This window comes from Impatiens glandulifera, chromosome 9 (genome assembly GCF_907164915.1).
Source record: "Impatiens glandulifera chromosome 9, dImpGla2.1, whole genome shotgun sequence".
NCBI lineage: Eukaryota > Viridiplantae > Streptophyta > Magnoliopsida > Ericales > Balsaminaceae > Impatiens > Impatiens glandulifera.
Genome location: NC_061870.1, coordinates 14,697,355 through 14,712,115, shown reverse-complemented (window position 1 = coordinate 14,712,115; position 14,761 = coordinate 14,697,355). Strand labels below are relative to the sequence as shown.

General features: G+C 27.0%; 1 protein-coding gene across 1 annotated transcript; it reads left to right on the top strand.

Annotated features, from left to right (window-relative positions):
* Nucleotides 1-13,878: 13,878 nt before the first annotated feature.
* LOC124915861 (agamous-like MADS-box protein AGL62) lies at nt 13,879-14,361 on the top strand. The gene has a single exon (XM_047456609.1). The coding sequence runs from the start codon at nt 13,879-13,881 to the stop codon at nt 14,359-14,361; it is 483 nt and encodes a 160-aa protein (XP_047312565.1).
* Nucleotides 14,362-14,761: the final 400 nt, after the last annotated feature.

Genomic DNA, 14,761 nt, shown 5'->3' with positions numbered 1-14,761 from the left:
TCATATTCATACAAGTCTGAGGACGATCTGCAGACTACAGAAGACCGTCCGACATGATTTTCCACTCCAGGATAAATCAGAGACGCAATCCTCCCGGTACAGGTAACTGTCCAACAGAGAGTTGCCATACTAAGTAAAAGACAAACCTAGCCGGTTTGACCTATACATTGGAAGTCTAGACCGCTAGGTCTGAATCACTAAACCTCTGCTCAACCAATCATATTCAAGGTGATGAAATATGATTGTTGGCACATTTCACCTATAAAAGAAGGAGCTGAAGAGGAATAAATAAGGTTACAATTCAGAGAAGTCTTCAACAACCTAAATCACAAACTGTGTTTTATCTCTCTAAGATTAAGAGTTCAAGTGTTTATTTGAAGTAAGATTACAATTTCGGTTAGAATTGTATGGGTGTTATCGAGTAGAAAATAAGTCTCGAACAGATTGTGTTTGTGTATTCATTAGTGAATATCTTTCTCGCGGTTTCGAGAGGAAGGGGGGTGACGTATGAGCTTTATCTCCAAACATCCATAAAAAAACATGTCTTGTTATTTACTTTCTGCATTATACTCTAACCGATTCTATCTAAACTGACTTACCGGATCCCAAACCGACTCACCATACTCCAAACCGACCTTATCCAAATCCGGTTCTGTCCATCCTATGTGTGTGCTGCTTTAACCTGAAACAAACCACTTCCGCACTTGAACTCGGTTAAAGGGTTTGTGACAGTTTGTGTAGTATTGAAACCCCAGTGTTAATCTCTAACGGGATTAATCACCAACTTTTGAGTGAAAGGTGCTAACCGGCCAGACTCCGGTCCCCCATCCGCGATCTAGATCCTAACAGACGTCTAGGCCTCAACAGACGCTCTGGTCTGAAGAAGCACTAGTAGACGTGAAGGCTTCAACATACATTCTAGTCTGAAGAAGCGCTAGCAGACTATTATGATCGGGATAGCCGAAAGAGACTTGGGGTCTCTTTAGGTCGAACGCTTACACAACACGCCGGTTGATACTAACTCGGTTAGAAGTTAATATCGGTCTCAATACTACACAAATCGTCAAAAACTCTTGAACCAAGTTCAAGTACAAAAATGTTTGTTTCTATTTGAAGCAAAACACACACGGATTGGACAGCAATAGAAGGGTATGAAATGGAGAAGAAATACAATACAAGATTTATGGATGTTCGGAGATAAAGCTCCTACGTCACCCCTTCTTCTCGAACATTGAAAAGGATATTCACTAAGAATATTTAACACACTTTATAATACGTCAAATAACCAAGGCTTATTTACTACTCGTTATTGACTTATAACTCTCACTTCTTACACAAAATGAATGGAATTGTAATATCCTTAGCACTTTGGACAGTATCTAAACAAGAACCGTTTAGGCTTTGATTCAATTCTAAAATATGTTGTGTCACTGTCTTGTATATCTTCTTGGGTATATCTTCTAGGTATGTTGTTGTTGTTCTTCAAGATTCTCTTAAATAATGAAATATGACAACAGTCATATTTCTCATTCAATGGATACTTACATGGTAATCCTTGATTCTGATTGGTCGGTCAAGAAGGTACATCATGACATTAAATGCGGTTGATACTTCTCAAGAAACATATCAGTCGGCAGGTTTGTCTTCTATTCATTTAATCATCTGAAGTAGTTTGATAGATACCTACTCCTTGGGGACTGTTGTTGGACTTATACCAAAATAGGTATCTGATCACTTTTGGCAGTGTTTTGCTTCCCAAGGTCTATCATCAGACTTGTATCAAAATGGAAATAACAGTTTGTATATTTGAAAGCTTCCTTCTGCATATTCCCAAAGTATTCTGAATTACACCAAAATGGAAACTTCCAGTCGTTCTCAATTTAAATCTCTTAGTATATGATTGATTCCACATCTTTGATTTGATCGGTCAAGCTGCCGGTCATTTTATATATTGTATAGAAGCTTAGGATTGCACCAATTATTTTACCGGAAAGATCACTAGTTGTGCTGACTTTTCAATATCGGTGGACCGGACATACTGAGGAAGAATAGAAGATGATTTCTCTTTGAGGTATAAATGATAGCTTTATTGATCATACAATTGAGCGGTAAAATCGATTTTCACTACCGAGTCGATCCTCTACTTGTTTCGTTGTAAAGATAGTCGAATAGATACTTTGAGAAGATAATCCTGGTTTGCACCACCTTTATAATATCGGTCGACCGGACTAGAGTGATAAAGTTGTTTTGAGGATATGACCGAATTCTGCATCTCCTGCACAAACGGTGGATTTGGTTAGGTTCTTCAAATATTTAATAATATAAATATTATGAAATAATTAACTAATAATAAAATTAAATATTAATTTAATTAATTATTTACTATAAATAAATTATATTTTAACAAATAATTGATAGTTAATTATTTAGATTATAATAATATTAATATTAGTATAAATGACTAAAAAATAATAATTAGGTTATCTATATATATAATGATGCTTAATTTTTAAAGTGTCCGGATTGCCGGGTCGAGAGCTGTGGTTAATTTGGATACTTGGGTCGGATTGTGGGTTGACCCGCCTTTAAATTTAAAGCGGTTAAAAATAAAATTAAAAAAGCTAGAGGTATGTTTCGAACTTGCAATCTAACAAAACAAGTACAACTCTTTAACCAACTAGGCTACAAAGACTTTATATTTTAAATTCAACACCAAATTTGATAAACGCGGGACGTTTTAATATTAATATAAGTTCAACTTTTTAACTAACTAATCTATATATATATAATGATGCTTAATTTTTAAAGTGTTCGGATTGTCGGGTCGAGAGCTGTGGTTAATTTGGATACTTGGGTTGGATTGTGGGTTGACCCGACTTTAAATTTAAAGCGGTTAAAACTAAAATTAAAAATGCTTGAGGTGTTATCCGTAATTTTTTTTCACAGTTTTTTATATTATTAATCGTGCAAATGCACGGGCTAAATGCTAGTTACATTAATTATATAACTTTATAAAAATATAATATTTCTACAAATTACGAAAATATCAAGTAATTCTCTAGAGTAAATTTATAAACTAATATTATAAGAAAATAATTTATCTTAACCATATTTTGTTGTCATATGCTAATTGTGGTATAAGATAATAAATTGAACAAAGTGAACTATTGCATTATTATTGCTTCACATAATAGATCAAAGAAACGATTACGATTATTATAATATTGATTTATCAATTTTTGAACTTAATCAATAATTAAAAGTAAACGGAATAGATGCTCGAATCACCTGAATGGTATCTTTCATGAAAATATTTTTTTTAGATAATTTCATTATTATTAATTTAAAATATTTGTGTGAAATGTATAATAAAAATAAGAAATAAAATAATTTTTATTCTAAAATAATTATTGTAAAAGAATGAATGAATTAATTTAATAAAATATATAAAATTAGATGGCACATTTAAAATTTTTTCATGGTACGTACAATTCTTAAATATTTAACTCTATAAATAGATTTTCTTCAATTTATTCATAAACACACTTAACCTTTTTATTAAATATTACGATTCACATCAATAATTTGTAACTATCTAATCATGATGAGGACATGCATAGGAAGTAAAAAACTTAACACGTCGAAAATGTAGAACGAAAAGAACCTTTAAGTCATCGAACTGGGTATTGTAAAAATCCAGTGAACTAACTAGTCACATTATATGAGGCCAAAATGTTACTACCTTTTTTATCTCAAGGAAACAAAGTATTTTTATTTGGTCATCCAAGTGTGGATGAAATAGCTCACCATTTATTTGGTAGTCCTGGTTCATCATCCTCAATTGGACTCTCTCATTAACCCAACAACTAATAGACGCTAAAATTAGAGAACTCAATACACAACTTAACTTATGCAGGTGAAAGATCAAGTATAGGTCGAAAAGCAACATGGAAAAGGCAATTGCTCAAGCCTTAAAAGTTGGGCAAGATCAAAGGTTTTGTGAAAGATCGAGGGAAAAGATGAGTTGTCAACAATTGAGCACCTCAAAATGTCCCTCGAGAATGTAGAGGTCATGGCGAAAACTCAATCTAGAATATTTTTTTAGGGAAAATGGTTAAAATCATTTTATTAAAATCCCAAAAGTGGGAGGGTCAAAAATCAAAGTGATACAAATCTCAGCCATGATTAAAGGATGACAATCAAACGACCCTAAAGAACCTAATAAGTAGCAATCAAAACATAAAAAAAAAAAAGATTTCTTTGTTTTAAACTGTATCAAATCCTAATTATTCCAAACAGGATTTTTATTTTCATACAAACCTGTTGTTTCAACCGATTGTGTTTCTCTTCCCCTTCCCCTTCCCCTTTCTCTTGCAATAAATGAGGATGAACTGAAGAGGTGATGATGACTGTATTCTCATTATAATTGTTCTATTCAATCTAGAATACTTTGAATAATTATTCATGGTGTTGTTTTGTTTTTTATGTTTTATTTAATTGTTTTTATTTTTGTACGTATTCATGATGTTATTGTTCTTTGTATTTTTAGCCGTAATCTTTTTTATGGTAATTCAATAAAATATTATTTCGAAAAAAAAATAAAACAAATCACTTAAGTTTTTATTGTCAGATTATTTGGAATAAGTTTTATGTCTTTTAATAGAAAAATAAATATTTAATTCAGTGAAAAGAAAATAAATATTTAAAAAATAAAAGTTAAAAAGTAATTAATAGTATTATTTTACATATTTTATTTTAATATAATTAATTAATAATATTTAAAGTAATTAAATAAATGATATTTTAATCAATAATTGAAAAAATATTTTAATTAACTTTTATATTGTATTTCCAAATCTCTAACTTATAATAATATATAATTTATTTAATAAAAATATTATTTGATGCTATTATATTAATTGTATAAGATGTTCACTTCTAATTCTTAAATCTGTTATATTTTATATATTGATTATTGATTATAAGGATATAATATATATAAATATTTATCTAATCTGAATTTTATGAAAAAGTAAATAAAACAAAACAAAATGGTTACATTATTTTCGAACTTAACAACTAATTAAAATTAAGTATGTAAATATTTTTTATTCTCCAGATAGTTGAAGTTGCAAGACTGGTTGGTTAGATATTTTAATTTCTTATCAATTGAAATACCACTTTCGTTCTCCTGAGCTTTGGATGATTGCTTGCCTAATGGAAAATTTGATAGAGATTTGGACTACATCATAAAAATCAACTCCACTTCCCTTTTAGTCAATTGAATTTAAGAGATTTTTAGTGAAATATTTTTATGATATATTTTCTTCTTCATTTTAAAATTGTCATTCTCTCCAATTAAACCACTTTTTTTACTCTGCTCACATCTTTATCGACTTTTCGATCCTCCTCCATCATTGGACAGTCAAATAGGTAACACTTTATAAAATGCTATGTTTTTAAAAAAAATATAGTTTATTGTCATTTCATTAAAAAAACTCACAAGTTTGAAAAATAATTTTAGAGTTAAGATCAAACCTAGACAATTTATTTCTTTGACTAATAAACAAACAATAAACCAAAATTACAAACAACTAAGAGAATTACAACAAACAAAAATTGTCTAAAGCATTTTGAATCTAATTTTGTTGGTGAATATTCTATAGGAGATATTCTATCTTTGGCTTAAGCTCCAGTTTTATTCATTTTTCTGAATTCCTCTCAAAGTATGAATTAGTGCATTTCTATATGCAACTACATCTTCTCAGACTTTATCCACTAATTTGCGCATTGTACTGTAAATTCTTGCATTTCTTTCCCTCCATACATTGTAGATAAATGCTCCGAAGAAGCATTTCAACAATTTAATGTAGAAGTTGTCTCTTTCCTTTTACTGTAATCATTTATTTGATTTCATTCCATGTTCAGGGAAGTTGGAGACATATGTTATGTAATTATACTTCTATTTTCTTTTTATCTTTTCTACTTACTTCATATGTTGATACTTTTTTTTTTTTTTTTTTTGAGAACATTGATACTTTTTGATTTGCCTTAATGGAGAATCGTATATTCATTAGTCTTCTTTTCTTTAGATATTTTTTTGTTTCTCTAACTATAATTTTTTATTTTGATTGATCTACTTGCTGCTTCACTTTACTTATTATGATTTTTGCTGCTTCAATTTTCTTATCAATCAAAGTTTCATTAATTTCCTCTAACAGTTCACTTAAGTTGATCCATTATTATAGACATTTATTTTTTACTTCTCAATAATATAGTGTATATATTTTAAAAAATCCTGAATTTATTGTTATACAAAATTCATATACATTCTTCATTCATGAATTATTAAATGAGAAATTTCTTTTAGAGCCATTGATGTGTAAATTGGGTTACAAAATAATTAATGACATATTTTTAATAAAAGTATGGTGGTAATAATTTAAATTGAAATAATTTTGGATATTATTATACTTACAATCATTATAAAATACTTAATTAATTTTGAAAAAAAATTTGTTTTACAATTAAGTCAAAAATTGATTTATGAGTTTGAAATAGATTTTTTAAAATAAATTAATCCTGAGTATATAAATTGATTTTAACAAATTAATATTATAAATAATTTTGACTTCATTTTTCTTTTACAATTATGTAATATGTTTTGGGAATTAATTATGTGTAAATGAAGACTCCTTAAAAATTATAAATTGTTTCAGAGAAAGTCTTTCGTTTTTTCGTTTTTGATATTATGAATATATTAGTTATAATCGATTTAAAAAAAAAATGAAGAGAATAAATAGAGGAACCAATCAATTTGGGAATTGGAGAGAAATATTAGAACTTTAATTCTCGGTGAGAAGAAGATTGAAACAACATCGTTTCATTGGACGCAGTCTGCATTCTATTCGTCGTTTCATTGGACGCAGTCTGCGTTCCATTCGCAGTCAGTGACCTTGACTAACAGGATTAGTCCAACCCGTTAGTTGATCCGGTGGGAGTAGGCACTCAGTTTCGCTGCATTCAAATGTGTGGTGCATTCCTGCGGGCGTTGGATGATGCTTGGATACTCATCTGATGGACCAGGTTCCTAATGCAAAATTTTAAAAAAAATCTATTATAGTAGATTACAATATTTATTTTTTATAAAAAGATTATTTGAAATCAATTTTTAATCCCTTTTTCATGTTTTTGTTCATAAAAAATTTCACTAAAATTATTTGTATCAACATAATAAAAATTATGTTCGTATTTTATTTTTTTGTTATTTTAAGGATTTTTTGAGTATTTATATAATTGTTTTAAGTAATAAATTAAACATAATTCATTATTAAATTACAATTAAATATTAAACCTCTTCTTTGGTATATTTTGAGTAAAATAAATACAATACTTTAATTTTAAATTATTTTTGGATTTTTAAATGTTTTTTTTAATTAGATTTAATTATCATAATAGTTAACCCTTAATTATGTTTTAATTCATTTTATAGTTATTTTAAATATAAAAATTCAAAATATTATTTAAATATTATTAAAAATAATAATATTATTTAAAAATATAGGTAGGTAAAATTTTTATGTTTACAATAATTTTATTTATTTTAATTATTTTATAATTTGTATAATTATATATATACATCAATTATTTTCAAATATTATATATATATATATATAAATATATATATATATATATATATTCAAATTTGGATTTTCAATATATTTATATAAAAATAAATTAAACTTTTTGATTTTTAATTTACCTTTAATATTAATATTTTTCTTTTATTTTTTAAAATTATTAAACAAATCATTATTTTAAACTTTTTTATATTAATTTTTTAACTTTTATATTTTTTTTTCACAATAAATATCATTATAGGTATATATATCTAAAATATATATTTGTATTAATTATTTTATTATTTATATAAGGGTCCATTTAAAAAAATTATATATATATATACATATAACAAGTTTTTAAAAATTTAATTTATAATATATTTAAATAAAAATAATTTAATCATTTTAAATATTGGTCTCTATTTTATATTAATATTTGTTTTATTTCTCTCCATATTTATTAGATACATATTTATTATTACTCTTTTTTTAAATCTAATTTTTTTACCTTTATATTATTTTTTCAATATATAATTTTTAATAAATAATAATATAATTAAATGCACGTGAACCATTTTATAAAATTATATATATTTATATATAACAACTTAAATAAAAATATATTAATCTTTTTAATTATTTGTCGCTCTTTTATATTAATATTTGTTTTACTTCTCTTTATATTTATCAATTACATTATTTTTAACTAATTTTCTTGATTTAAGTTTTTTGTTTTTTTCTTTAAAAGTATTTTTTTATTAATAATTATATATATATATATATATATATATATATTATATCAATAATTCTATTTGTTTTCATTATAATATATTTTCAAATAATATATATATATATATAATAATATTTCTTTATTATTTATCACCTTTATATATTAATATTATTTTTTATTTCTCTGGAAAATTATAGTTTAATTTTTTTCTTAATTTAATTCTTTAACTCTTATCACTTTTATTCACTATATTGGTTTTAACAAATAATTATATATATATATTATATATATATATATATATATATATTTAAATAATTATTTTGTCCAAATTATTTAATAATTAATTTATATATATATATATATATATATATATATATATATATATATATATATATATATATATATAACAATCTATTCAAAATATATTTGGTGAATATATTTAAATAAATATAAATTAATATTTGTGATTATTTGTCCCCCTTTTATATTAATATTTTTTTATTTCTCTATATTTATTAAATACATCACTATTTTAACTACCTTTCTTAATTTAATTGTTTTACTTTTATATTTTTTATTCACTATATTGTTTTTAATAAATACTTGTATATATATATATATATAAATAATTTTATTTATATTAATTATTTTATAATATATATATATAATTATATATACATAAATAATATTTTATTTATATTCTTATTCGTGTAAATGCGTGTGATTCATCATAATTTATGTAATAATATTTAATTAATTATTAATATTTTTAATTCATAAATAAAAATGTTGATGGAACTTAAGTATGTCATTTCTTTATAACAAAATTTAATAAATTTTAGATCTTATATTGATGGTAATAATTTAAAGTACGTTAAAAGAAATTTATACTAAGAGTCATGTTTTCAGATAACTTGCTTGAAGTAATATATATATCAATTAAATTGAAAATTTATATTTATTGTATTGGATAATATTTTAAAAAAACTATTGATATATTATTTATTTCAATTTTATATCAAATTAGTTTTTTATTATGTTTTTTCTAAATTGTTTTGCTTATAAATTTTTCTGCCAGCATCACACATAAATCCTCCAGTATAAATAAACTATATATATATAATAAATAATTAAATTAAAATAAGAAAATAATCTTTCAAATATAAAATTTTAAAAAAGTCTCCATATTTAAACGATAAAAGTTTTATATTAAACTCATCTTCTTTCCTAACACAAGAAACCATTGTTTTATAGATTTAAAATTTTTCTTACTAAAAAGCTCCACAATTCTCTGTTTGATACTGTATCCGCAATAGATTTTAACTATAAGGAATCATCCACATCATACATGTCATCAAGAACTTTGGAGCATTCATCTAAGTTCGGTTCATCCGCATCTTTTAAATTCTTAAGAAATTTTAATATTTAATTATCAATATTTTTATCATTGTTTGTCTTGTCGTTAAGGCTTTGAAAGTTTGATGTTAGCGAGAGATGCAAGACTATTAGGTATTGTAACCCCTGTGAATACCTTGTCTCGGAAAATCTCGAGTTTCAATAAATTTTAATATAGGTTTGTGTATCGAGTATCATTTGAATAAAACATTATTTAGAAATATTTATAAAAACATGTCTCAACATTTTGAAATTAATTATAACAATAATTAATTTTGATCAAATCTAGATAATCTTTTAAATTTAAAACAATCAAATTTGATTAAAGAAATATGTATCTTAAATTAACTAAAAATATTTAATTTAAAAAATTATTGATTTGATGAAAGAGTCTCCAATTGATTTTTAATTTAAAATTAATAAAATTATACGTTAACAAACGCATATTTAACTAGATATTCTTTTAAGTTCCCGTTAAAAAAAGTCTCTACTTTATAAAGTCTTGTCTTTTAAAAATTTGTTTTATTACGTTTTGTTAGGAAATGAGTCAACAGTAACAGGGGGTTGACCAAGTATTGTTAACCGCGAAAAACCTTCACTTCGATATTAACTTTGTGAAAAGTGAATATATGTTTTATTCTTCACAACTCTTCATAAACTCTTGAACAAAATCAAGTGCGGAACTGTTTGTTTAGACTTGAAACGACAGAAAAATGGTTGGAAGATTCGGAATGTAAAGAACACAAGAAACAAAGTTTGTACAAGAAACAAAGTTTGTTTATGGATGTTCGGAGCAAACTCTCATACGTCACCCCGTCTTCTCAACCTCGAGAAGGATTCCACTAGATGTATTGATTTGAATAGCACCTCTACACAAATCCAGTAAGAAAACATGTCTTAAACACTGCCTATTTCTGAACTCCTAGCTCATACAACACTTTTTGAATATATACTATCTATTCAACTTACAAGGAGCTCAAAATTAAAGAAAAGTGATACAATAATTTTCGGTATGAACAATCTCTCACAAAAAAATACTAAGGCAAGAACTTGAATATATATTTGTAGAGAGAGAATTTTAATTAGTAAGAGAGCCAAGAGCATCAAAGTCTACTTTTTGTTTAGATATTCTTTTATATCCAAGGCACAACAACTGTCACATCTTCTTCAATGGACACTTGTCCTCCTTCCGTTGGATGTGTACCAAGATAGAACATCAAAGAACATTCCTGAAATCGTAGTGTACATGATAGTATATCACATGCAATTTGAATGATAGCGCATATGTGGTAGTTTCGGGTTGTCGGATGCTCATATGTGGCAATTTCGGTTTGCCGGATGCATTGTTCATTTCGGTCAGTTAGATGAGCATACGTGGCAGTTTCGTTATTTGCAATTTGAATGATTGCGCATACGTGGCAGTTTCGATTTGCCGGATGCATTGTTCATTTCAGTCAGACGGTTGCGCATACATGGTAGTTTCAGTATTTGCTCAACTTCTGTTTTTCCTCATCCAGTCGAATGCACTATAGAGAGAGCCAAACCGGACGTGAACAACTAAACTTGCATCCAGAAATAATACATACCACTATACTACAACGCCTTGTTGTTATCTTTATATATATATTTATATAATTGATATGACTTAACAATTATATATATATATAATATTTTTACTTATATATAATTAAAACATAGTTTTATCCATTCATTATCAAAGCCATTTCATAAATTATAATCTAACAATTTCTACATTTTTCATTATTTAAATTAAATTATCAAAACCAAGTGAAATCATTTATAACTTATAAAATCGATTAGGTTAATTATCCTAAGTTAATTAAAACCTTAGTCTAACAATTTCTCTATTTTTGATTGTTGAGAATAAATTATCAAAACTAGTGACTTCATTCTAACAATTTCTCAATTTTTTATTATTTAAACTAAATTATCAAAATCAGGCGAATTTATAATTAAATCAGTTTAGGCATTATCGTAATCTAACGTTCCTAAAATATTTACAAGGTAAGAAAACTTAGACTCGGGAAATGACTCTGTGAGGATGTTAACCACTTCATGCTTGTTGCCTGTCATATGCTATGTCTGTCAGCAGTCGGCTGTCCAGATATCATGCATAACCTTCCACGTTGTAGTCCTGTTTTATCTGCATTCATAGACATTAGAAAATCTAGTACCCAATTTGCTTTGGGTCTGTGATGGATTAATCCCTTCGAAATCCATACCTTAATTATGCTTATAGATTTCCCATTGTGTGTGAGTGTGGTAAATTTGGTAGAAGTCTTACTACATGTTAATGATTCTTTAGCTTCAAATCATGATTTTTGGTAAACATTTCTTGACTTACTGTCATGTTTTTCCTTGCCATACCAACTGGTTGTCCTTCTCTCAAGTTTCAAGCAGCTTGAAGTTGGCTTAACATAAATCACTTCATCATTTGAAGTCAAATTATCACAACTTGGATCAGTTCCCTTTTCAGTTGATTGTCCCTTGACATAACATATTGAAGAAAGTTTGACTTTGTTAGGTTTCAACTTCTTGGTGGACTTGTTTGGGTTGTTATTATCATAGCCTAGACCGAATTTACATTTGGCAGGCCTTAGTTGACTTGTCATCTAATTGACTTTATCCCCATATCTTTTCCATGCATCGATCACGTAGTTAGCTCTCTCGTTTTCTTTAGTCAACATTTGAACTGTCTCATTGAGCTTCTCATTCTCAGAGGATAGTTAACTTGTCTTACTAATCATGTTGTCTGGTTGAATTGAAACGAGATCAGATAATTTCTTATACTCAATGACCATGTCATTGAGTGTAGTAATCAAGTCTTCCCGAATGAACTCTTTAGAGGAGAAATCAAATACATCATCATCGTTTGCCATGAAACATTTGATGTCCTTATCATTTATGTCGCTGGATTAGCTTGAGTCCGAATCGCTTTTGGCCCATTTACTTTTTCTTTCTTCAGCCATCAACATCTTCTGATACTTTTTATGCTTGGATGTTTTATGATTCACCTTATATTTCTGATCAGTAGGCTTCTTGTCGTCTTTCCTTGGCTTTCGGAATTCAAACTTGAAGTGACCTAGAGTATCACAATTAAAACATTGTATGTTAACCTTAGAGTCATTATAGTTATTATATAAAGAAGAGTTAGATTGATCATTCCTCATATATTTGCCAAAATTCTTGACAAATAAAGTCATCTTCGCTGATCTGCTCAGCTAACTTGATGGATGATGGAACAGCTAACTCAAATACGGACACCAGCACCTTAGTCGTGGTTGAAGATGAGGGCTCATATTCATTCCTAGATTTCATCTCAAATTCATGGACTTTCATATCGACAAACAAGTCGTGCAACTCCATCTTGTGGAGGTTTCTGGACTCTCTCATCACTGTTGACTTGATGTCTCAAGCACTGAGAAGCGCTTTCAACGCCTTAACGATGACTTCTTTTTTTCCATAGACCTTTCCGAGAGAGGAAAGTTCAATGACAATGCTGGTGAAACATTCGTCAAACTCGTTCATCGACTCCCTTGGGAGTATCTTGATGCTATCGAACTTTTGAGTGATTTCATAATCATTTCTCATATATTAATAATTGATTAGGAATACATGATGTTGATCTCCATAATCAATTCAAGAGCCAATATATATATATATATATATATAATAATTATCTCATCTAATTTTGTAAAAAAATAAATAAAACAAAGATAATTGTTTATATCATTATCAATATTTAACAATTAATTAAAATAAAGTATGTAAATAATTTTTTTAAATAACAATATAATTATTTAATTATTTAAAATTTTCTATTTATATATAATCAAATTAGGACATTGAAATATTTTTATTTTGTAATATATAATAAAAAAATTAATTCATGAATTTAGAAAGATATTTAAATATCAATTAATTAGATTTCTTTCTTTCTATGAATATTCATAATGTTCCTATTCGAATTTTGTTTACTTAAATCTATAAATAGACTCCTCTAATCTAAGAAAAATTAAACATTTTATCTATTCATTACATATTTTATCTCCCGGGTTTTATCTTTATCTAATCATGGTCAAAACAAACAAAGGGCGTCAAAGAATCACCATGGCCAAAATGAAGAACGAGAGTAATCTTAAGGTGACATTCTGCAAAAGAAAAAGTGGGCTTTTCAAGAAATTCAGCGAGCTTATCACACTATGTGGGGCTGAAGTTTTACTTCTAGTATTTTCACCAACAAACAGAGTGTTCTCCTACGGTCATCCTAGTGTAGATGAAATAGTTGGGCGATTATTTGGTTCATCCTCTCCGACGGGGCTTTCCTGTGAAACTCAACAAATGATTGAATCTTATCGGTCATCAAACATTAGGGAACTAAATGCTAATGTGATGCAGGTTGAGGAATTGATGGAGGTTGAGGAGCAGCATGCGAAGCAGATAAATTACGACAAGAAAGTTGGGCAGGATCAAAGATGGTGGGAGAGATCGAATAAAGAGATGAGTTATCAACAACTTGAACATCTCAAGATGTCTCTATTGAATTTAAATGCCATTGTGACCCAAAAGATGTTGGAGTTTTCTAACCCGTAAACTCAAACTTGTTTACCAGAAATAATTATTATTGTGATAAATTATTGATAAATTTATCTTGTTGTTTTTATTTTTTATAATTTTAATTGTTATTGTTTTGATTGATGTTTGTGTTATGAATTTTATTTTAATTTATTTATGTGTTTGTAACCATATTTTTTGTATTTTAATATTTATTTTTGTATTTATACTATTATCGATTAAGTTTTATGTGATTCGATGAGAAAAAAATATTGAGAAAAAAAAATAAAACGATAATGTCACATTTTTATCGTAAAATAAATAATCGAATATCTCAATCTTCATTATAGTTAAAGATCTCATCTTTTTTGGATCTCCAACCATAGAATACACTTTAATGCTAAATTCAAAATTTTATAAAGTATATCATAATATATAA